Raw genomic sequence first — 25,982 nt, forward strand, 5'->3', positions numbered from 1 at the left:
AGTAAACAAGATGATTTTCACATAATTTAGAAAGAAAAATTCTAGGCTACAAGCCCCAGTTCTCAACAGTCCCGGGAACCAATGTTCTTTGTGTTTTATTGCCTTATTCAAGTGATTTAACATTTTTTAGTTTTTCACTAACCATGCATAACATTTTTATTTCTCCAAAATACAATCATGTACATGCATGCATTTCACATATTATTATAGCCCAGTTTGTGCTGATTACAGTGATATTAGACCCATTTAGATATTTATAAGAAACTGAAAAAAGCACAAATAACAGGGCATGACAAAACTTCTCCAGGCCACAAAAATACCCTTAGACTCCAGAGGGTTAACTTTCATGCATATTATCTTTAACATTGGAAGTGGAAACACAGAAACAGTCTGATGTGATTTACTGAAAGGAAGACCAGCTCCCCTTTGATCCATCTGTGAAAATCGGAGGATTGTCTGTTTCCTGTCTCTATATCTTTGATATTCATTTGTCAGCAACCAGACCACACCACAGTTCATAGTCCTTTATTACCATATACCACATGAACATCATATCGTAAGGGTTATCGATGAGGATTTTGGACAGTACAGTATCACTTGTGCTTGTAAACTTGCCCGGGTATGTTGTATAACCTGCTTTCTTCCCTGAACTCAGAGAAACATGAAGAAGTGACTCTCAGATCAGTGGCACATAAGAATGAACTGCACTCGAGTGCTTTCAATCATTCAGATGGTTTCTTCTTCTGGACTGAAGCAGGCTCACTAACACAACACTAGGCGTACAGATCCAAGGGCAGGTTACACTCACAGAACCCCTCGTGGTTCAGACCAGCGATCCTCAAACCTGGCCCACAAGATCCAGATCCTGCACAGCGTTGTTTTGGAGAAAGTTACTTTTAAAAGTAATGCATTCAAATAGTGCCTTACTCCCTAAAAACGTATTACGTTACTTGGTCACTTTTTTATGGGAAGAAATGCATTACGTTACTTTTGAGTTACTTTTTAAATCTGGACAGGGCTTGCTTGTTTGTTTGTAATATATAAAATTATTTTACAAATGTAAAAGTGAAGTGAATGAGGCAGGCTGAAGGAAATGAACGTCTGTACAGTGGAGGGCGCAGAAGCTAGTTCAACACTCTTCAGCAATAACATCACTCAAACAAATGTGTCCTTTCTAGTTTTGGATGAACCATCGAAGGTCAGTAGCAGACGTTGGTTAATAAAATGGGATTGAAATAAATGGCATTCATATTAAAGAATACTTAATCTGTTTTTGTGAGGGTGAGATGAGTCAATAAATGTTCATATTTATGTTCCTGGAGCACAAAACCTTAAGTTGCTGGGGTATATTTATCCCAATAGCCAAGAATCCATTGTATGGGTCAAAATCATTGATTTTTCGGTAGCACTTTAGAATAATGTTAATGTTGGTTAACTACTGTAGTTAACATGATCCAAGCAAGAACAATCCTTCTACAGCATTTATTAATCTTAGTTGATGTTAATTTCAACACTTACTAATGCATTATTCAAATCAAAAGTTGTGTTTGTCATTAGTTATTGCACTGTGAATTAGCATGAACTAACAATGAATAACTGTATTTTCATTAACTAACATTAACGAAGATGAATAAATACAGTAATAAACGTATTGTTCATCGTTTGTTCATGTTAATTAGTGAATTAACTAACATTAACTAATGAACCATTATTCTAAAGTGTTACCAATTTTTCTTTTATGCCAAAAAACATCAGGATATTAAGTAAAGACCACGTTCCATTAAGATATTTTGTAAATTTCCAGCTATAAATATATCAAAACTTCATTTTTGATTAGTAATATGCTTGGCTAAAAACTTAATTTGGACAACTTTGTTGTTTCTCAATATTTAGTTTAGTTTATTTTTATTTTTATTTAGTGGAATCCCTCAGATTCCAGATTTTCAAATATAGTCCTCCTAACAAAACATAGGAAATTGATAGGAAATCAAAGGAAAGAGGATTTATTCAGCTTTCAGATGATGCATAAATCTCAATTCTGAAAACATTTACCCCTATGACTGGTTTTGTGTCCAGGGTCTCGTTTAGTCTAGATCTACAGTAACAGTGCTCTGAACATGAGAGCAGTCAGTCGAGACGCGGAAACTAAGTTAATGAAGTTACTAGTGTGAAAAAGTAACTCTGAGATTTTTTTCTAAAGTCAAAAGTAATCTGATAAGGTAACTTGGTGCGTCACCCCACACTGTTCCTGCAGAGCTTGTCTATCAGTGTGTTCAGGATCATTAGAAGATCACAGGTGACCGAGTGTGACCTCTGCAGCGCTCTGGGTCTCGGGGGAAAGATTCGAGGAACCCTGCTTCAGATCACTGCACTTATGCAAAATAACGTTTAACAATAGACAACACTGTAAATTTCATAAAATGGCAATTTTATTCTGAAAGATGGCTTGAGTACAAACAGTAAAGCACACTGGTATGAAGCTCAAGTCCCTTACAAAATCTACATCTGAAGATGTTCACGGTGTTGAAATATTGAAAATTGTACTTCAGTATTAAAGAGTTCTCTACTTCAGACACTATACTTACAGTATACTTTATGGTAAACTATCCGATAACCCCCAATGTTAGACATTTAATTAAAAATAGTTCAAGCAAGCCAAAACATAAAACCAAGCACATAACACTGCTATGATAACAATAAATATGTTTTGTACAGTACTCATCTGTATAGCATGTGTTTATCTCAGCCAGAGGAAATAGATTTCACAACACATTCTCTCAAATTGTGCTTCTATTAAACCCTTTTCTCAATCTTTCTAAAAATGTTAACACTATGTGACCTGAACACCTTGTTAGAGCAAGATGACCTTCAAGCATAAAACACCAGGTTTCCATGATTATAAAATAACAGTAAAAGTATTTCATATGAATGAGCGGTTCAGAGTCGGGAAGTGAGAGGTAATGCTTTATCCTACAAATGCAATTCCCTTTCCGCTTTCTTTCACGCTATCCCTTTTTCTCCTTTCTCCCTTATTCTCTCCTTTCTCATTGCACTGTTAGCACTTGGATTAGAGACAAAGTCATGTCCAAACACATCATATGTAAGGCATAAATGTTACTGCAGCAGCACAGTCCACATCAAACACACCACATAATTCAAGAGGAAATAGAAACTATATCTACACATTGAAAAATAGAGCTTCAGATCTTTCTGCAAAATGAGAAATGTATCCCTCAGGCACTGATGGTTATTCCTTATATTTAGAAGTCACCTCTCTACCCCTGTATTTCACTGAATGTGTGTATGAGGCCATGCATTAGTGTCCTGTAACGACATGTATACAACGAATAGAAAATAGAGAAAGATCTGTAGTCAAGTGTGGGCACTTGTCAGTGTCTACGTGAGCCATTTCTCAATGCAGGTTTTATAAACGGTTTCATTGGAGTGCCAGAAGACGTGAGCGACACCTGCCATCGAACACAGAGCCAGATCTCCTCGAGCGTACAGCGTCTTCAGCCCGAAGATGTCCGTCAAAAACACCTGGAAAACATGAGGAGTCATGAGGAGGAAGTCCAATCTGTCGAGGGTCTGAGGTCCTGAGCTGGCTCTCATTACGGAGAACCATACATTTGTTTAATGGGGTCTCTTTTATGACTAAAGTGAGTATCACTGATGAGGTCTCAGATTTATAATAGATATTTTCCCCCTAAATATCACTAAAGCCTTACACTACTACTGAGAGCGATCAATTTTAACATCTATTGTTATTTGGATTGGCATTCTTTGACTATGGTGATAGGACAGTTTGGAGTTTCTTTCACGTTTAATATCAAATGATAAGGCTACAGCGTGCATCCTCGTGTGTGTCTGTGCAACTGAAAACAGTGATGGAGGCCTCTGCATTAGCGGTGTTAAACAGTTTAAACTGGAAAAATTATCCACCTGCGTTAACGAGCTAATTTTGACAGCACTATATACACATATACACATGGTATTTGTTGTCAGAGTCAGAGGACACATTACTCTGGACTTACAAAGAAATGAAATGATACTTACTTTCTGGTTTTTCATCTCAACGACCGTTTCATTCTCATCGTAGAAACCGAACTGACTGAAAAGCAAGAAAATGAGGCATCATAAGAATCTCTTAACAACAAATAATGGAAAACACCCATCACAAGCGTTTGTGACTCATAGTTGAAGATGACCGAGCTGACCGGTGACTGGACCAACCTCGACTGCCACGGCGTGATGACTCCATCATCAGCTCCACCAATCAGCACCAGCTTCTTAATGCGCAGGAAGTTTTGTTTCCAAGCTGTGTCAAGACAATACTTCATCACACAGCAGCTCTAACAGAACTAGTGTTTCGCTGGAAGCAGGTGATGTGCGTCTCCTCACCTGTAGAGTTGGGATTTTCTTTCTCGTTGTTCAGTATGGCCAGGTAATCACTGCTGTTGATGTACATGTCTCTGTGATGAGGGTCTGGAGACAAAACACACACTGAAACATCACCGCATGACTCGCCAGACCACAGGAACTCACTCGTCTTCTTAATAATACCACTATTGAAATAGAAATGGTTACAGGTATATTTCCTCTTGAGCTTAGTTGGACACAGCACGAACCGTTCTGTCACAGTTCACTGAAGAATCTGATTAGTTAGGCGAACTCAAAAAAGTTAAGTAAAGTGAATTACTACTAGACAACTGTTTAGTTACACAAGAGTACTAGTAACTACAAAAGAACTGTAGGGGATCCTTTGCTTTAGGTTTACTCATTATACTCACTGACTCCCAGAGTGCATTGCGGCACAACTACATTATGCAATTGCTCTGTTTTCCTGTTGTTGTTTTTATTTGCTGTCTTGGCAGGAGTAGCAAAACAAAAAGAGCAAATAAAATGGCTACAGTTACAATTAATAAAAATTAAAATCCAACTGAACTGTTACCATTGTTGTGATGCGTGCACTGAATGAAGAAGTCTGTGTGTAACTCATATTAGCACAAACATTAACATATTACAGCAACCCAGGGCAAAGCTTCTCAAGGGGTTTACGAAAAACTAGTTTTAAAGTCTTTAATAAGACAAAAATACACAAATGATTTAATTAGAAGATAGATCACCTAAAAGCAACCGATGGCTCATTAATGGTTTGAGTACCAGGATGATGTTGCTCCAGTCGTCCACTCACCGTTCCAGTAGTTACAGATCGAGATCTTCTGGCCCACTGCGGTGTAGCACACATGATACAGGTTGGATTTGACGAACTGAGGGAAGAGGTACTTCAGATAGTCTGTGTCTACAAAAGAAGAGCAAATATGAAACATGAGCAAAACCAGATGATTCTCAGCAGTCTGTAGATGTGTTTCTGAGCGTACCTCCATACTGCCCGGCCTGCGGAGCAGACAGAGATATGAACGAGTGCACGTTATGATCTGGAAGAGTGGACAGGATCCCTCGACACACCAGGCCACCTGCAACAGATTCACACATGCCCTGGCGTTAACCTCAGAGAAGACAAGTCACGCTTACAACAACAGGAGTGAGAGCAGAATGAGCACCACCGCAAAAATCTGTACGTTTATTAAGTCAAAAGCAGAACTTATTAAGAGTCTCCCATTTAAAAAAATGTTCACAAAATGCAAAACATAAAACTTTAGAACAGAGTTAAGTTATAGCAGTTAGCTTTAGCCCCTGATGCTCCTCACCTCTGGATCACACTCATGGGCCAACAAACACATTGAGTCTAACATTTCACATCAATCTACTACATTTTACTATGTCAATATTTTTTTATTAAGATTTTGTATTTTGAGGGGATTTTACTTAACAATATTTGTATTGTGTCATAAAAAAATATATATTTAAAATATATAAAGACATATTTGTATTATTATTTTTCTCCCATTAATGCATTTTTTAATATTAAAACAGAGAAAAAGGCATTTAAAATCGAGTGTGAAGAACTATCTGGGCAGATAAATGATCTCCATATGTAACACCAGGGTGTAGCCACTAGAGGCCGGTACAGCTCTAGTGTAAATGTACCCGTATGTACAGGACTGGACTAGTCACCAAGCTTCAGAACCTTACAATTATAAATGATTGAATGGAACAAAAATATCTAAACGTAAATAGCTGATCTGGAGATTGGAAGGTCTGGTATTAAAATCGGTTAACTTTAGCTTTCTTTGTTGCATTATATCACAAATAATAAAAAAATAAAGATTATACTTCATGAGGTGCATGCACAAACTTAGGAAAAAGTATATCTGTGGCACTGTGGTTATGTTCTATGCAATTGTTTTGATAGCTGAAAAGAATATAGATTTAATCAGCATTTGTTCTTGAGACGTTCCTCTTTAAAAGAAAAAAAAAAAAAAAGCATCATCCGTGTGCAAAAGTTTAGAGAGTGGGACTCCCAATCGAAAGGTTGTGAGTTCGAGTCTCGGGCCGGCAGGAATTGTGGGTGGGGGGAGTGCATGAACAGCTCTCTCTCCACCTTCAATACCACGACTTAGGTGTCCTTGAGCAAGGCATCGAACCCCCAACTGCTCCCCGGGCGCCGCAGCATAAATGATGAACACTGCTCCGGGTGTGTGCTCACAGTGTGTGTGTGTGTGTGTTCACTGCTGTGTGTGTGCACTTCGGATGGGTTAAATGCAGAGCATGAATTCTGGGTATGGGTCACCATACTTGGTTGAATGTCACGTCACTCACTCACAAGTTTTGTGAAAAAGAGAATTATTTCAGTTTATGATTTCTTTTTTTCTCTTTTAATTTTCGTTTCTAAAAATCTCACTGTCACAATATTTAGCTTTGACTATATTCACAAATGCCATGCAAAAAATGCTAGTGTCCAATTTAACCCATCCTCTTTGGTGGCACAGAAACCATGCCATAAAATCTGCCCAAGGTCAAGGGTTTATGAAAAACACTGCGACTGTAAAATAGGGGTTTAAATGTGGATTTCTCTAGAGCAGTGTGCCATATTGCAAGGTCTTCGGTCTGTTTAACGCATGCCACAGAAAGGGCTGTAGCTCTGTGTGCATCGTCCTATAAAACATAAACTATGACCTTACCTTCAAATCTCAGGTCAAAATTGTCAGTTTGGCCCCTCGCTACAAAACAGTGGATTACTCACTAAATATACTGTAATATTTTGGCCTTCCACTTCACATATTTATTTCTTCAGAACAAAAATACACGAAGACCTCTGTTTTTGTCCGTCGTGGTGCTGTCTAGTGTTTACTGCAGCTCCTCCGCCGTGCTCAAACCTCAGCACAGCAACAGATAAAAGAACAACTCGTTTCCTCTCTCTGCTCAGCAGACCACAGCGTAATGTCATGATGTTGCAGAGCACATCATGCCTAACAGCAACGGCCTCTAGTAAAGCACACAGCTGAACACTATTGTGTGGGCTACTAACCTTGCGAGTAGCAGATGAGGTGGACGCCATCGGCTGCGTGCTGCATGATGGGATATATGGCTTCTTTAAAGCCCTCCACCTGTTTCCAGAGCGGCTGCAAGCTGGCGCTGCGGTCAAACAGGTCTAGGACAGTCACATTAGTGCCTGGATGAGACTGTCACCAGACAACACACAAAACACACACACATCATTTACAGATCACCATAATACACACACACAGACACACACCAGTTACAGATCACCAGACAACACACACACACACACACACACACACACACCAGTTACAGATCACCAGACCGCACACAAAACACACACACATCAGTTACAGATCACCATAATACACACAGACACACACCAGTTACAGATCACCAGACAACACACACACACACACCAGTTACAGATCACCAGACAACACACACACACACACCAGTTACAGATCACCAGACCACACACAAAACACACACACATCAGTTACAGATCACCATAATACACACACACACACACACACACACACACACACACACACCAGTTACAGATCACCAGACCACACACAAAACACACACACATCAGTTACAGATCATCAGACAACACACACACACACACACACACACACACCAGTTACAGATCATCAGAAAAACACACACACACACACACACACACACACACCAGTTACAGATCACCAGACCACATACAAAACACACACACACACACACCAGTTACAGATCATCAGACAACACACACACACACACACCAGTTACAGATCACCAGACCACACACAAAACACACACACACACACACACACACACACACACACACCAGATACAGATCACCAGACAACAGTAATGACTTTATGAACTACTTTACTTCTAAAATCGATACTATTAGAGATAAAATTGCAACCATTCAGCCGTCAGCTACAGTATCACATCAGACAGTGCACTATAGACCCCCTGAGGAACAGTTCCACTCATTCTCTACTATAGGAGAGCAAGAATTTTATAAACTTGTTAAATCATCTAAACCAACAACATGTATGTTAGACCCTATACCATGTAAGCTCCTAAAAGAGGTGCTTCCAGAAGTCATAGATCCTCTTCTGACTATTATTAATTCCTCATTGTCATTAGGATATGTCCCCAAAACCTTCAAACTGGCTGTTATTAAACTTGGCTGTTTCACATCCCTCCACACTGGTGTTTTTCCCTCATCATTTAAACAGGCTCGTATAACTGCACTACTTAAGAAACCCAACCTCAACCCATCTCTTTTAGAGAACTACAGACCAGTTTCCCATCTTCGTTTCATTGCAAAAACACTTGAACGAGCTGTGTTCAACCAAGTCTCTGAATTTCTCACACACAACAATCTCCTTGACAGCAAACAATCTGGCTTCAGAAGTGGACATTCAGCTGAGACTGCCTTGCTCTCAGTTGTTGAAGCTCTAAGACTGGCAAGAGCAGAATCCAAATCTTCAGTACTTATCCTGCTTGATCTGTTCGCTGCTTTTGACACAGTTAACCACCAGATCCTCCTATCAACCCTACTGGCAAATGGCATCTCAGGAACCACACTTCAATGGTTTGAGTCTTCCCTATCAGATAGGTCCTTCAAAGTATCTTGGAGAGGTGAGGTGTCCAAGTCTCAACATCTAACTACTGGGGTGCCTCAGGGCTCAGTTCTTGGACCACTTCTCTTCTCTGTCTACATGGCATCATTAGATTCTGTCATTCAGAAACATTGCTTTTCATACCACTGCTATGCTGATGACACTCAACTCAACTTCTCATTCCATCCTGATGATCCGACGGTAGCTATTCGCATCTCAGCTTTTCTAACAGACATTTCTTGCTGGATGATGGACCATCACCTTCAACTCAACCTTGCCAAGACAGAACTGCTTGTGATTCCAGCAAACCCATCGTTTCATCACAATTTCATCATCAAGTTAGGCACATCAACCATAACTCCTTCAAAAACAGCTAGAAGCCTTGGAGTTATGATTGATGATCAGCTGACTTTCTCAGACCACATTGCTAAAACTGTCTGATCCTGCAGATTTGCTTTATTCAACATCAAGAAGATCAAGCCCTTTCTTTGGGAACATGCTGCACAACTCCTTGTTCAAGCTCTTGTTCTGTTCAGGCTGGACTATTTCAATGCCCTCTTGGCAGGTCTTCCATCCAATTCTATGAAACCTTTACAATTAATTCAGAACACGGCAGCAAGATTAATTTTTAATGAGAAAAAAAGAATACACGTCACACCTCTGTTTATCAATCTGCACTGGCTTCCAATAGCTGCTCGCATCAAATTCAAGGCATTGATGTTTGCCTACAAAACTACCACTGGCTCTGCACCCATTTACCTAAATGTGTTACTTCAGACTTATGTGCCTCTAGAAGCTTGCGTTTGTGTCATCCCAAAGAAGCACAAAGTCACTTTTACGGACTTTTAAATTAAATGTTTCCTCCTGGTGGAATGACCTCCCCAAATCAATCCAAGCAGCTCCTTTCCATCTTCAAAAATCGGCTTAAAACACATCTCTTCCATCTTTATTTGACCCTCTAACTTTAGCACTCCCTATTCTAATTCTAATCTTAAAAGAAAAAAACATTAACTACCTTTCTAATCGTTTTGTATTCTCAAAAAGACCTCTAACACTAGCTTGCTCTATTCTTTTTCTATTCTGTCGTTTTCTTTTTATTTACTATATTATTTAAAAACCAACAGACAACACATACACAGCAGTATGGCTTCTCACATGGCATTATCTGTCATTGCTTATTCCCATCCTCAGTCATGAGGAACTACAACAAAACACGTCTACAGCAATAAATGATGGAACATTATATGATTTTATTTTGTTTCAGTATCTTTCCTTCCTTTTTTAAATAACTGAAGATAAGACCTACAGTATTTTTATTAATTTATTTTTGGTAATTGATAAAAACGTATGCTTTTAATTAATAACCCTAAATGAATGGACAGAATTTTAGGTAGATTATAAAAAAGATGGAATCACTGTTTTATACTCTCAGTGTCTGTATCGTGGTAGGAAGGAGGTTTTTGTCCTCTAGTCGTCTCTATTGTGGAGTTATTGTCTGTATATTGACCCTGTGCACACGGACAGATTTGATACTCTTGGTGACAGAGTAACGAGAGGAAACATATAATAATGTTATCAGAGGAATGCTTTACCAGGTTGATGAATCGGTGAAGGTTGATAAAATCCGCAGAGGTGTCGAAGAGCCCGTGAATGATGATCACAGGTTTATACGCGACACACACACACAACACACACACAGTGACCAGCGACCACACACACGCACCCTTCATCATAACAAAAACGATAAAACAAAACCACGTCTAATTTAGATTAAAATTAGAATAAAACCAAAACAGTGAGGTCAGAAGTGATCTCCAGGGCGCTCCTGTGTGAGTTTCTGTGTGCGCTCGGCTCCCTCGATCATATTTAGGGCGACCTGCATCTGTTTATGTTGCTTCCGGTTAGTACATCAACAAGCGTTCGTCATATCCGTGCTCAGCTGCCCTCCCAGACGGACATCTACACTCCCAGACATTATGAAGCTTTCTGCCCATCACAGTGTAGCTTCTATGAAAAATAAGAGGTTTGATTCATAAGTTTTGTGAAAAGGGAATTATTTCAATTTAATATTTATTTTTTTCTCTTTTAATTTTCGTTTCTAAAAATCTCACTGTCACAATATTTAGCTTTGACTATATTTACAAATGCCATGTACTGTAAATACATTTGTAAACCATGCATCACAATCTGAGGTAAGAAACGCCTCTCAAGTCTATGACCATGTATGAAACTAAATAATCTGGACTACTCAGATTGCACAAATTAAGTACTTGTTTGATTAAATTACATTTTAAAATATTCGTAATCAGACTATTTATTGGTAACACTTTATTTCGATAGTTTACTTTAGACATTATACTAACAGTAAGTAACTTTGCAACTCCATGTCAGCTAGCAGTCATTAGAGTATTAGTCCTGTGTCTGCTTAATATCTTCTAACACTTTATTGTGATGGATCCACAACATGCAACATACTATGAGAACCATATCCTACTAATCCTAAACCCAATCTAAGTCTCTTAGAGTTAATAGACATAGTCACAAAGTTTCTTATAGTTAGTAGAATGTCTGAAGTGTCAAAATATCAAAATAAATTTAGTTTATTTTGCCTATAATAAACTATAACTATATATTCACACAATATCAATAAATTATTCAGAATTTATTGATTCTCCCCAATTACGTTTTCTCTTTGCTTTCTAAATCAGCCTACGGTTTAAATACACTTAAAAAGTCTCCCAGTTCTATAAACATTCACACAATAATCATTAGTCAGGATTTGCACAGCATTTAACCAAAGGATTTACGGAAATGCTAGGGAATCAGGTAGTGATTTCAGTTAGTGTGTAATAGTTTGGCAGGGGGACAAAATGGACACAACAACGACCTACAGTTTCAGATTACATGTAATCCACCAGCTCTGCATGCCAGGACACTCAAAACTAGGTCTTTCCTCGAGGCAGCAGGCCATGTGGGACCTGACAGCTTCAGTCACCGCTCCGGAAACCCTTTCGGCTAAACTAGCAGCATTTACCCCTTGTCCTGCCTGATTTTGTACAAAAATTGGTGCAGAACGTTCACTGTGAAAAATGTAAGTTTGTACATTTCCAGCCAGCAGTGAGTGAGCAAATCTTACAAAAGCATATTACGTGGAAGAGCATGGCTCTGGAGTGACTTTACTGTGTGCAGTAGGTAGCACTTCAACATTTATACTGAACCAAAACTGGTTAGCACTACTGACAAGAAGATACAGCTTGTGAGAAAACAGTAATTGGATTCTAATGAAATGGTTTGCAACTTGCTTTCAGAACAAACCAACCTAACTATTCATATAATCAGACAGAGCGAAGGGACATTTGGAGAAGAAAAAAAAAAACTCATGTTACCACTTGATTTATTATCAGAAAACACTTTTTTTTCAGTACATCATGAGCAACAGATATCTCCCATATATTTAAATAGTAACAATTACTGATTTTGTAACATTTAATGATTTCCAAAAATATATAAATGTGTGAGTTTTGGAAATATTTGGTCACTTTCTGACAAAGCACACAGTTAATGAAGCGTACATCAAATTGAACTGCTGGGATTTAACATGTCACATAAAATCTGACTTATTTGAAACTCCATGCTGCAGAGGGACCCAAATGCACAATTAGAGAATATCACATTTTAAACACCTTTAAGTGTTGCATTACATTGGATTACTGGTTTAAGCTTTAATAGTTGTTCTTAAAATACCAAAAATAACCATGTATTTCTTATTAGCAAATGGTCCATCATATGTGTACAGGTGCATCTCAGGTGTAAGCTTCCATGAAGACCATTTGTTAAAGCCTGGCTCTTTCAGGAGTGCATTCTGTCTTCCTGAAGCTGTCACAACGCTGGAGTAGTGTTAAAACCATCTGAGTGTCTAGACGGTGGGCTGAAATAACTCCTGGAGATCCCGAAGCGATCGTTCCAATGTGAGAGCCAGCTTCTCTGCGTTGGTTTCCTCACAGCAGTTGAAGGCAGTGATGGAGAAGTGGACGTGATCTGGCTGTGGATTGTAACAGACTGCATATCCATCTGGAACCAGCGGTCCAAAACACATCACACTGTCTGTGTTGGCAGGCACCTGAGAGGAAGATGCACAGAAGATACAATGGTAAAATACATTTACAACAGACCTGCAATGCACTCAAGATGGGGATGAAATACGAGGAGGGATGTAACCATATCAAAAACGAGATACAGTAATTGAAGGTAATGGGATCCAAGATGGCGGCACTCTGTGGTGTGCAGCTACTTCCGGAAGGACAGAAATGTTATATTGTAATAAAAAAATAAAAAAAAAAACACCAATCGCAAGCGCAGTTGAGGAAGAATTTAGTTTAAAGGCGCAATATGTAATTGTTTTGCTTTAAAAATAGCAGAAATCACTATATCTATGTTATATATATATATTTTATTTGTATACTTACATTATCCCGACAGTTTCCACGAACTTTCAAATCCGGAGAAAATTATAGTTTAATTAGAAGACACGGCATGTTTCTTTATTTCCGTTTTGTCACCCGTCTATGGCGTCATATAAACTTTGACCCCTCTAGTTTATCTAACTTCCTGCGGAACTGCCAAATACAAAGGTGAACAGAAGCAAAGACGAGACGAAGAAGAAAAAGTAGTAGCTAGCCTTGATCGAGACTATTATATTTTATATTTATATTGTTTATATTCGTATTTATACCTCAATCAATAACTTCGTTATGGATCATGATTATGCTTTGCCTGCACGTTCTGTGAAGCGCAAACGCACGGGTGAAATAAATGACCCGAGATGGTTTTGGGACAAGAGAAGCAACAAGACACAGGTAAATATTGGAGTTGCATTTCCAAGATAGAGAGAGCTTCGTGACAAGCTGAAACTACAGAGAGATGCCCAACTCGCTTGCATTCTGATAAACAGGTATGCATCCATTCAGCTAACTTTATCCATCCATATATTTTGTGAAACGATGATTTCTTGTGTAAAACGCAGACGGACTAGCTCTCATGTAAATCTACATTTGTTCTATATCTAACTGAATAAAGTAGCTTCAGATGCAGTTCTCTAACTTGTTCGATATCATAGTATAACGTAATTATAATTATTAACGAAAGGCGACCGTGTTTTAACATATATTACTACTAGCTAGATGGAATATTGATTTGATAGGGGTCTCATAATTCATATATCTCTCTGTTCAAAAAGACGTGATTGTCAAAATACTAAGTTAGAATGAGTAAGGAATGATAGGGAGCGACAGAGCGCGTGTTCCAATGAACAGCAAGTCCCATGAGCCTTACGCTCTTTCCCGACGTCATCGAAGTACGTCTTGTTATTATTTTGATTGAGTGACCCCTGGTGGCCAAAAATCCCATACTGTACGTTTAAATTGATTAAAAAAAAAAATCATAGAAACATGAAAATAAAGTGGACATTATCAATATGACATCTAAATAGCTGTAGTCTTTTAAAAAATGTATTATACATTAAGGATTGTGTCAGTTTAATATATTTAAAGTTATTGCCGTGTCGGAGACATGGCTTTATAATGAGAAAACGACACCGCTTTAAGATGTAATTCGATTAAAAGTATGTTAATGATTATAGATGATATTATGGAATGGGTAACCACAGAAATCAAGTCTGAAAGATCAAAAAATACAATTATTAGTTGTGTGTATAGATTACCGGGAACATGTACTGATAATTTATTTGGTATGCTTGACAAATGGAATGAGAACAAAGTACAAATTGTATGTGGAGATTTCAATATCGATTTGTTGAATCCAAATGGAAATGAGATGATAACAAATTTTATTCATACAATGTATAGTAAAAGTCTATTTCCTGTGATTACAAAACCTAGTAGAGTAACGGTAGATACGGCTACATTAACAGACAACACAAATTAAATATGAGGGGAAATAGTAGAAAGTTATTTATAAATAATATGACTGATCATCTTCCAGTTTTTGGGATCTTTTAAAGGTTATTTGAAAAATAGTTATTCAATGCCTATTTGACATAGAACACCAGAAGTTATTGCTGCTCTTGGTGAGGACTTAAAGAAACAAAACTGGAATTAGGTTTATGTAAATAAAGATCCTAATGGAGCGTATGGTGCTTTTTGACAATATTAACCTGATAAAATGATAAACATTGTTTAATGTTAGGAAAAATAAAAAAATTTGGATAAACCATGGATAACTGAGGGAATATAGAAGGCATGTAAAAACAAAATGGTAGAAATTGTAGAATTAAAAAGAATACTGGAAAAGTAGATTACCCAAATTATTTTATGAATTATGATAAAATAAGTATAAATACAATGAATGGCAGTGTCAATGAATTCAATGAGTATTATGTAAATATTCGGTATAAGTTAGCAAAGGAGATTGTGGAGCAGAGAATTGGGAATTAGGTAGATATTAGGCAATATTTCTATTAATACTTGTTTTAGGCGAGTTGATGAAAAGGAAATAATTGACATTAATAACTGTAAGAATAAATATTCCATTGACTGTAATGATATTGACATGTCATTAATAAAAAACATTATAGAATATAGTAAAAACCACTTAGACATTTGTAATCAGTCATTTTTAACAGGCATATTCCCAAGTAATATGAAAACAGCTAAAGTTATTCCTATTTTTAAAAGTGGAGATCGGCATATTTTTTCCAACTACAGACCAATTTCTCTTTTTTCCCCCAGTTCTCAAAGATTTTAGAGAAATTTATTTTATGCAGGCTTGATAATTTTATAGATAAACACAAACATCAATATGGCTTTAGAGCAAATAGGTCAACCTTAATGGCATTGATGGAACTGGTAGAAGACATTTCTACTTCAGTGGATAATAATGAATATACTATGGGGCTGTTCCTAGACTTAAAATAAAGCTTTTGACACTATTGATTATGGCTTATTAATGATGAAACTAGAGAGATATGGTATAAGAGGAAAAGCCTTCCCTTGGATGAAAAGTTACCTCAGAGACAGATATATGTTTGCACAAATAAATGGTGTTAAATCAGATTTAAGTTACATGTGGTGTTCCACAAGGTTCGGTATTGGGCACTAAAATTGTATTTATTGTATATAAATTATATTTGTGAAGTACTGAAATGGCCAGCCTGCAGTCCAGATCTTTCCCCCATAGAAAAACATTTGGTGCATCATAAAGAGGAAGATGAGACAAATAAGTCCTAAGACAGTTGAGCAACTAGAAGCCTGTATTAGACAAGAATGGGACAACATTCCTATTCCTAAACTTGAGCAACCTGTCTCCTCAATCCCCAGACGTTCGCAGACTGTTATAAAAAGATGGGATGCTACACAGTGGTAAACATGGCCTTGTTCCAACTTTTTTTGTCTTGTGTTGATGCCAATAAATTTTAAATCAACTTATTTTTCCCTTAAAATGATACATTTTCTCAGTTTAAACATTTTATATGTCATCTATGTTGTATTCTGAATAAAATATTGAAATTAGAAAATTCCACATCGTTGCATTCCGTTTTTATTCACAATTTGTACAGTGTCCCAACTTTTTTTTGAATCAGGTTTGTATTTTATTTATTTTTTTTACCTCTGATGCACTGCAATGCTTGAACCGTCTGAACTGTGTAAGTGCCTCCTCAAAACACAGCCTGTGCATGAGGTGTCTTATTCTTGCTTGGCGGTGCTTATCCAAACTATTACATCATTGAGTAGAAGATTCCACAAACTGTGGTTTTGGCAGACTGCCTTCAGCTGTTTTTAGACTAACAAAAAAAGTTTTGAGTTCTGAAACTTGCAGATGTTTTTTTTAACAGTACAATGACTTCTATTTCAAAATATCAAGGGACTTTTGGTTTCTCAGTTCATGGCCCCTTTAAGGCAGCTTTTGTTTGAATGTAACAAAGTTACCTGTCCTGTTCTGAGTTTCCAGTGAGTGGCAAGTCCATAGGCCGTGTCCATGAAGATTCGGGGCACGCTCAGTCCCTCCGCGATGGCTTGAAGTTTAAGACCCAGCAAGTGGCGATCTATACCCTGCCCCTTCAGCGACTGATCAAAAATGACACTCATTATGCAGTCAACATAAATATGGATGTGGGCATAGAGTCAGAAGCTTCCATGCTATTCACCTGCTCTGTGAGGATGCTGTACGCATCAACAGCCTCTCTCAGCAGCTGCACCTTAGCTTCTCTCTAAAACACATGCCAACACAAACACACATTTAATGATCAGCATTACTTATGAATGTGACATGTCACATGGTGTCCCTCTCCATCATGCTAATAGACCAATTTTGGTGTTTGGAGCCTATTTGGTGACAGAAAAGCCAGTTTTAATGTAGCAGTCTATAGAATAAAATGATTAAAAAGAAAAAGATAATTTCAAATTTTTCAAAATTATGACTTTTCCCCCCTCACTTTTCCGGGATTATAGCTCACAATTCTGATAAGAAAAAAATCAGCTTCTCAATCTCTCTTTATCCGTTGGTTCAGAATCATGAGTTTAAATCCAAAACTTTAGCCTTTTTTTAATCAGAATTGACAAAATCACAATTGTAAATCTAGTCATAAAGACTAAACTAGGAAAAATAAACAAGGATTTGTGAAAAAAAGATATTGTGAAATATATAAAAGAGTTAAATTTTATGTGAACTATTATAGGTTTAAAGAGTATTTCATGCTGTAAAATGGAAATAAATCGTCCCCTATGAACTTCATATAGACCTATTGTTTAAATTTAATTTATGCTTTAAAGGTAGAGTAATAATCATTGCATGTTATCTCCATAATTTTTCTGTTTAAAAAAGAGACGCAAAAAGGTAAGGGGGAGAAAAGTGAAAACATTGTGCAGATCAGAGCATGCTTCTCACGGCATTTCTTTTAAAGATTTTTGCTTTTGCATTTGTAGTTACTTTAAGGTATTGAAGTATTTTTTTTTTCAACCTTATTCTTATATATTTAACATCTTGTTCCAACATTTTACAAAAATCAAGATTGAGTTTATCTGGTCAAAATCACATCTCATAAAAGATGAAGTGCCTTGAAGGCTATTTAAGACAATGTTGGCTTTTTAGATGATCTATATAAGAAAAGCATGATTTGCTTTCGGACTCCAAAGGCAGAACAATGCAACCAGTTCCCAGTGTTTTTCCACCACCACAATGTGTGCTCCTCCAAACTGATCCATTACTCACAGACATGGCATCATCGTCAAAGGCCTGTATGAAGCTCAGCATCTGATTGGTCGGAGAGCGGATGTAGTCAGTTCTCCCTCCCTGGAACATCCTCAGAGAGGCGATGTCGCAGGCTGCACATACTTCACTGTGGACTCTAGCAGAGAACATGAGCCAAACGCACACTTTATTCTTTCACTTTTATCATCTGTCGTTACTGGATGATGCAGAACTTCATCTAAAAGCCTCACCGGTAGTAGGCCAGCTGAATCGCCACCTGGATGAAGGAGTTAGGACTCAGCTTAAGTTGCTTGACAAACTCTTTTCCAAAGCGCTGGAAGTTAAAACAGTTGATGTCCAAATCGTTGATGAGACTGGGGGAAATTTAGTTTTAAAAATACAAATTAGCATTTTATTATCAGCATTCAGTTCTTTATTTCCTCCACTTATTCATAAATGTAAAAGACAAAGTCATTCTCAAATTTTGCCTGGGTTAAAGTCGTACCAGACCTCAACAACTGCCAGACAGTCTAGAGGGTTTTCACACATTATAGCCTCAAAATACTGCTGATGCCAAGATTCTTTAAACTGCAAATATTTACACATACAGACTTATGTTTGACTGGCTTTGGCTTTTATTATTCAAACACAGCTGATGGATGTAGAATAATTGACCAGTAAATACTATAGTGTTTTGAAATCATACCATACTGTATATATTATAGTACTTACAACACTGTTAATGAATACTACAGTATAGTGTAGTATTAACTATAGAGAAATGATCTGTGTTGTACTTAAATTATGCTATTTAATATCAGTTTTCTCTCTTAACGTTAACTGCATTGGATACCAGAAAAAGCAGCGGTCTTCTGATAAAGAGACTGGATCCAACATTTTTGCTTTTTCTGACATGTTGGAAGAATCGAACACAGTGCTGTGTGTTTTTCAAACATTAACTTAATGGGAGCACCATTATGTGCAGAAACATCCATCTAACGCAGATGTACATGGAGCAAAGAAATTATACTACAAGTGGTGAAGATGACGCAGGAGCTCAGTCTGTACGTAGAGATGGAGACGGTAAAGAAGACTGCATGGGGAGCAACGGCGCTGTTTTTGGTAAAACATGATTTTGACGACTTCATTAAGTTTTGTTTTGTAGAAAACTCTTTTTAAAAGATTTTTGTTTTGTATAAATTGTATCTTAATTTTGATCAATGTTTTATCAATCAGTTGCCCATATTTAATAAATAAGAAGCAAATATGTAGCCTAGCAGACAATGTATATAGGCGCCGGCACTCAGCGTGTGCCTCACAGATTTGAGAAATATAGGCTATATATAACAGAAAGCTTAAAATGTCTTCTTTTAAATGAAAATATTCAAAACAAAATAAATGGGCCACTCTCTGATGATGTAATCCATATGAAATGTGCATTTCTCTCTGGCGTTCATGCATCGTCAACTTTATCTTTGCAGTAACACAGAAAAGACAAGTTTATTACTAAACAATTAAATGACTCCTTGCATATTTTCGGACCAGCAGGTCATTCTGGGTTGAGCGAGACCCCAATGAATGAGCGAGCGGAGCGGGATATTCAGAATTACGCTCTCCGTTCACGAGCTCGGATCGGAACAAACCCGAGCCTCGCTGTCCGCTGACCTTGGAGAAACATACAAATAGACATAGCCAGACTAGACTATTTTAGTACAAATTATGAGCTTACTGACGATTTTTTATAATTCTTGACAAAATCATAATATATTAAGGTGTTTTTTTTGCCTAGTTAGTTTTGCCAACGTTCCTATGGCCCAATGACGCTACGATGAGCATTTACTGCTTTTAAAAAATGCGGGTCGGGTACAATATTTTATTTTTATTTTTTTGAGGTCCGAGTTGCTGCTTCTGAACCACATACACATAACTTACTGTATACGCACTGCAGACGTAGTACGTGTGACCCTTGGGCAATAAATATATTGGGCAAAACATTTAACACCTGAGGCACCGATACTGTGAGTTTTATGACCAATGCAAAAAAAAAAAAAAGAGGAAAACAAAATCCCTGAACACGGTTTTATTTTTATTTTTTTCCGTATGTCTTAACATTTTGTTTGACATCTTTACCTAGTGATTATTTTGTTCTAGAGACATTTGATAAAGCTCTCATTGGTTTTCTTTTGGAAATATGTTTAAAATTTATGCATTTATGACTGTAAAGCATGTCTGTGTGTGTCAAAATCGTGATTAAAATCGAAATTGCAAAATTGATCCAAAAATCGTGCTGGTTTTTTTTGTCCATATCACACAGCCCTAGTTTCGACTGCTTCTATTGTAATCAATAGTAAGTCACTTTGGATTAAAAAAAAAAGTTTGCTAAATTAATAAATAGGTTAAATAGGGACCTTTTAGCACTCTCCAGAACAGAGTGTTCCTGCAGCTCAAGTGTAGAGCATTGCGTTAGCAGCGCAAGGTTGTGGGTTCGATTCCCAGGGAACACATGTTAGGTAAAAAAAAAAAAAAAAAGTTAGCCTGAATGCACTGTAAGTTGATTTGGATAAAAGTGTCTGCTAAATTCATGAATGTAAAAAAAATTTAATGTATTGAGATAATCCTATTATGTAAATGTAGACTGGCAGCTACTGATAATAAAAGTTCCTGTGAGCTCAAGACTGGTCTACTGCAATACTACATTTGGCCAATCTCCCAGCTAGCCCAGCTAAGCCCCTCCAGCTAAAGAAAAGAGTACACAACAGTTCACCAAAGAGCCCAAAACAGTAACAGTAACAGGCATTTGAACTCACATATCCAGGTTTTGCTTGGCCATCTCTAGATCCCATTTGATCTCAGAATTGATGTAGAAGTAGAGTTTCTTGGGCATGGGCAGAGGAATCAAAGGAGCTCGCATCCTGTCTGGTTTCTTACTAACAGAGAAAAACATTGTCCATTATTGTTACCACACTAAACTCTTTTAAGGCCAGCATCTCTCTGGCCGAGAGTCCTCCAAGTTACAGACGAGGATTCATCAAAAACATTGTAGGACTGACACCATTAAACAAAGCAATTTGGCTAGTGAGATGCTGCCTAAACAATGCAGAGATCAGAAATGCATGGAACAGCTTGTCTTAAGGCATGATTATTAAGTTATTACCAGTATTCTAGTACATGATCCAACAATGTGGCTATAGGTGGACCTTCAGCTGTCGCATGTTCATACAAGAGACCCCAAGACCCATCCTCTCCAACAACAAACTGAACACAGAGCAGAGGGGAGAAGAAAGAAAAGAACAAATAAACAGATACGGGGGGAAAAACAAATAGGTTAACAATGAAAATTAAGAAAAGCTGAAACTGACCAAGTATTTAAACAAAATTAATCATGGTTTACACAATTTTAAGAAGACTAAAAGAAGGCTTTTTACATGTATGAAGATGCGGTCCTCCACTGGGATTTAACATTAACTATATGAATGACAGTTTTACACATGTTGAGTAATGATGATTATTATATTATCCATACACAAATTACTTTAACTGTGACATCAGGGTTTTCTTTAGAGATACATTTCCTGAAAAAGGGTCATTCATCACCCTTAATTATAAACGAGAGCTGGTCCTAGTTTAAGTGCCAGAGCAGTAAGACCGAGTCATGGCCATGTAACTCACCTGAAGCGTCTTGTCAAACCAGCGATTGCCGCTGTTTGAGAACGTGCCACCCCCATGCAAAATCTGTGCTGCCATTCGACTAGAATATCTGCCAAACAACCAACATCCTTAGCACCACATCAAACCATCACCGGTACACATCAGATGAGAATAGCAACTGTCAGGATCATCCACAATCAATCAATGTGTGAACCATTCTTACTTCTCATCAGAAATCATCATAACCGGAGAGTCCAAGCACAACGTAAAGATCGATTTCTCTATCAGCCTCACAGACTCTTTATTGATTTTATCTAAAAAAGGGGGTAAAAAAAAAAAAAGTTTAAATCAAGCATAAAACTCAAGAAAGTTGAAATATGCAGCTAGATGGTAAAGAGTGGAATATAACCACAGCGGGTCACATGAGTGAAGCCAGAGGCTGGCCTCGTACAGAGCCCTGCTGTGCATCACTCTTCCCTGGTGTCGTGTGTAACAGTACTAGAGGTTCACCTCTGAGCAAGCGTGTGTAAGCCTGACCCCAGGTGTGACGATGCTCGCTGGTCAAGATCCCCATCGGCTGCTTATCGGTCTTCCAGGACTGAGAGCGGATCCGCAACAGCTGAGCAAGGATCTGACTCTCTGTCAGTGGTGTTCCATCACTGTTGTAAACATCCAGCTGGAAAAACTACACACAACCACGCATTAATCACGAAGATTTACATGTTTGTGGGCTTTAAAGAAACTGTATGCTCACATATAACAAAACACAGGTTTATCCAGGCTCATGTGTGTTTCAGAAATTAGTGAGTGTGCTCTAGCCACAATACAAATACATTTTCACACATATTTTTTGTCCCGTCCATTGCTCTTTCGAGTGTGAATCCTGCATTAATATGCGGATGTCATTCCCCAAACTTTGCAGTGTGAACGTATGCGAAAAAGATTTAATGTGAGCAAAAATGCATTCAAGATAGATATGTCTGTGACATTGCTGAATGCTGCAGAAAGCCATCTTTATATGTACTGCTACGTGTACTGCGTTAAGCTAACTGAGGCTGAGATTGCTTCTGTTGTAATCAATAGTAAGTCATATTGGATTTAAAAATAATAATAAGTTGTCTGCTAAATGAATGAATGGAAATATAAAAATTAGTAAATAAGGCCTTTTGACACTCTCTAGAACGCAAACTGGGTTGTAGAATCATGGCTATCTATTTTGCTAATATCATCTTACTAGGTAATGTAGGTTACCTGGTAGTTCCTGACCACTGTAATGTGTGCTTGGCCATAGCGTGGACGTCCATAGTGAACCACATGGTCATGTTTGGGGCCTGGGATTCGACAGGAGGAGAACAACTGAGGAAACAGCTCCATACACAACGGGTGTCCGCGCATGTACTCCGGCGCCAGCCTCCCACTGGAGGAGCGAGAGAGGAATCAAGGAGAAAGATAAAAAGAGAGGGAGTCACATTGAGCTAAAGACAGCAACAGTATGACATATTTAGAAGTAATATCATGATATTAAGTTCCAGTGTTTGGCACTGCTTGGAAAACATAAATGTGTAAATCTGCCACTGTGTTTAAATAATATTATGCAGACCTGTCCACCTGAGCTTTGAAGTCCAACACTCCTGCAATCAGCTTTGATGCAAACCTGCACAAGAAACAATGTAGACATACAGACATTACGCAGATTAAATACGCAGATAGAAGAGCATATCAGATAAAACAGCTTGTTCCATGCTTTGATTTTACTGTGCAATCAGTTATCTGAACCGTCCGAAGGGAAAGGACAGTATATCAGTAGTTCTATAAGGGTGTTTGTGTGTGTTGATCTTGGCTGTCACATACACTAGTTGACCTTTCCAGTCAGTGAAGTCTCGTTTGGGCAGAGAGATGGCAGGGTTCGAATGCACTGCCAAGGGCTGTCTGCACTCCAGGTACGCCCACTGCACCCACCAGTCTGAAATCTGGGAAAAGTCATGACACACACTCACCAAATGCTCCAGACCAAACTAAACACACCAGCCTGCTAGTGCGCCTAAAACACAGATTATGGTTCATCCTCATCTCCTTTTCTTAGTAAGACCCAAGAAAAGGATGCAGTTTTTTTTTATATGCTCATAAGTTAGCTTATGTCAATAATGTTCTTTTACACACACAAAGAAAGAAAATCAGAAAAGTGATTGTGTTCAACCCTCATTCTGACAACCAATGTTTGTGAACGCTCCATGACACCGTGACTCATTTACAACACAAAATGCTCCGATCAATCCTCTGACATGATCCGGGATGCCATTAAACAAACCATCCACTTGTTCCTTCTTCTGGGACCCTTCTGATATCTGTACAAAGACGCGACCGAGCGGTTTAAACCAAACGCCTCAAAGCAAACGTTCTTTCACTCCATCCGTCCTGACAACAGACTCAAGTGAGAGGACTGTGTCTGAGCAAGCACACATCTGTATACTCTATCCAGTCAAGACAAGTGATTAAGTCATTTCTATTTGCTTTTGACACGACAAAACACTTGCATTCAGCGCAATCAGACTCCGAGACGATCCTCACTATTGACAAAATACACAAGCTGTGTAGGGCCCCTTTGCTCTCAAACATGATTTACCTTTACCTTTGTTTTTTAATTTGGCCAGCGGTTATGAAAACAAATGATCGTTTATTTTTAATGCGGTACACTGTCGCCCTTTCTACATAAAAATCTGCCAAATTATGTAACGTGAATGTCGTACAGTCTTGCTTGAGACTAAAACAACGAGCTGAAAGTGTACCGAGCCGCAGAAGAGACACTGTCTCTCAAGCATTTTCCACAAGCGCAATTCGAGATGGAGTGAAACATTCAGCTGCTTGTAACTTTAACTTTTATTATAACTTTTTATTATTACTATTATTCATTTTTAATTATGTTTAAATATAGCCTATATAATTTAATATAAATAACTAAATATATTTGATATAATTGTGACGCATCAGGATATCAAGTTTAATTGAATCACGGGTATGGTAATTGAAATTGAATTGTGAAACCAGTGATGGACGATTCACTCTCTAAATGCTTGCTTTGTTTATAATTAGGAGGTTTTAAGATATGAAACTTGCAGACTGTTTGAATGGTACAAGGACCTCTTACATGCCAAAAGATCAAGGTAAATTTGATTTCTCATGTCATGGCCCCTTTAAGAAACTGAAAGACAGCTAGGCCTATTATGATACTTTTCTAATTAAAAAACAAAACAAAAAAGTAGCCCAGTACTGAAGACTTAACACATAAATCCTGATATTGACATAGTTCGCGCAGTTCTCACCCAGTTGTGTGAGTGCTTGGCTCTCTTAATCAGCTCTCGTTGCAGTTTCTCGCCCAGACCTCCAGGGCAGCCGAACTTCTGCACGATCCTGCGGGTGTGCTCGAGCTCGTCGGGCGGCAGGAGCGGCTCCAGGGCCGTGAGGTAGCGCTGCAGCGTCTGGAGCAGCGGAGGCACCGGCTGCGGCGGCACCGGCGAGGAGTGGGCCTGTCTCCGCGCGGCCTGGACGGACAAACCGGGACAAACGAACCACTCAGGCAGCTTACACTTCAAATACACTGCAAAGTCACTTCCCTCATGCCCTTAAGCAAGACCCCTCAACTCAAAGACAGAAGTTTGCATCTCATATGTTAATATATGCATGTTTATATTTTACAAGTTTTTCTAATAATCAGTCCTTTTAAATGTGAATGTGCTTAACACTTATAAAAACACGCGTACAATATGTGCGTCATACTACACAGGACTTACCCCGAGCATGAATAAAGAGCATATTCTTGGAGGTATTCTCTCTAAAATCATTGTTTCACGCTGTCTGTTGTTCACATCGAAGTAGTAAACTAACGTTAGTGCTTAATCTTGCGCAAACATGAACGCCACGGAGACTCTGAATCTTCATCAATGATATTACGGCAAGATAACGCGTTATTCTAATACACTAAACAAGACAGCAGGAAACTCCTTCGACAGCTGAAGTGTCGAGTCTGTTAGAAGTCGTCAAAGTTCGGCTCGAGTTCGTGAGCGTCCGCACGCGCTTCGGGTGTGGAGGCTGAAC

At 38.2% G+C, this 25,982-nt stretch overlaps 2 protein-coding genes across 2 annotated transcripts; both read right to left on the reverse strand.

Annotated features, from left to right (window-relative positions):
* Positions 1-2,407: 2,407 nt before the first annotated feature.
* ppt2b (palmitoyl-protein thioesterase 2b) lies at positions 2,408-10,980 on the reverse strand. Its single transcript, XM_052584543.1, has 8 exons — positions 10,631-10,980; positions 7,433-7,586; positions 5,382-5,477; positions 5,195-5,302; positions 4,402-4,485; positions 4,234-4,318; positions 4,057-4,111; positions 2,408-3,540 (listed from the first exon to the last, which is right to left on the reverse strand). Exons 1-8 carry the CDS (start codon positions 10,769-10,771, stop codon positions 3,397-3,399), a joined length of 867 nt encoding a protein of 288 aa, XP_052440503.1. The 5' UTR covers positions 10,772-10,980; the 3' UTR covers positions 2,408-3,396.
* A 1,435-nt stretch (positions 10,981-12,415) lies between these two features.
* Positions 12,416-25,982, reverse strand: cratb (carnitine O-acetyltransferase b). Its single transcript, XM_052584471.1, has 15 exons — positions 25,679-25,982; positions 25,211-25,429; positions 23,742-23,860; positions 23,491-23,544; positions 23,142-23,307; positions 22,401-22,575; positions 22,114-22,204; positions 21,912-21,999; positions 21,397-21,497; positions 21,050-21,169; positions 18,494-18,616; positions 18,264-18,399; positions 17,200-17,262; positions 16,982-17,119; positions 12,416-13,158 (listed from the first exon to the last, which is right to left on the reverse strand). Exons 1-15 carry the CDS (start codon positions 25,727-25,729, stop codon positions 12,955-12,957), a joined length of 1,848 nt encoding a protein of 615 aa, XP_052440431.1. The 5' UTR covers positions 25,730-25,982; the 3' UTR covers positions 12,416-12,954.

This window comes from Carassius gibelio, chromosome B19 (genome assembly GCF_023724105.1).
Source record: "Carassius gibelio isolate Cgi1373 ecotype wild population from Czech Republic chromosome B19, carGib1.2-hapl.c, whole genome shotgun sequence".
NCBI classification, from domain to species: Eukaryota; Metazoa; Chordata; class Actinopteri; order Cypriniformes; family Cyprinidae; genus Carassius; species Carassius gibelio.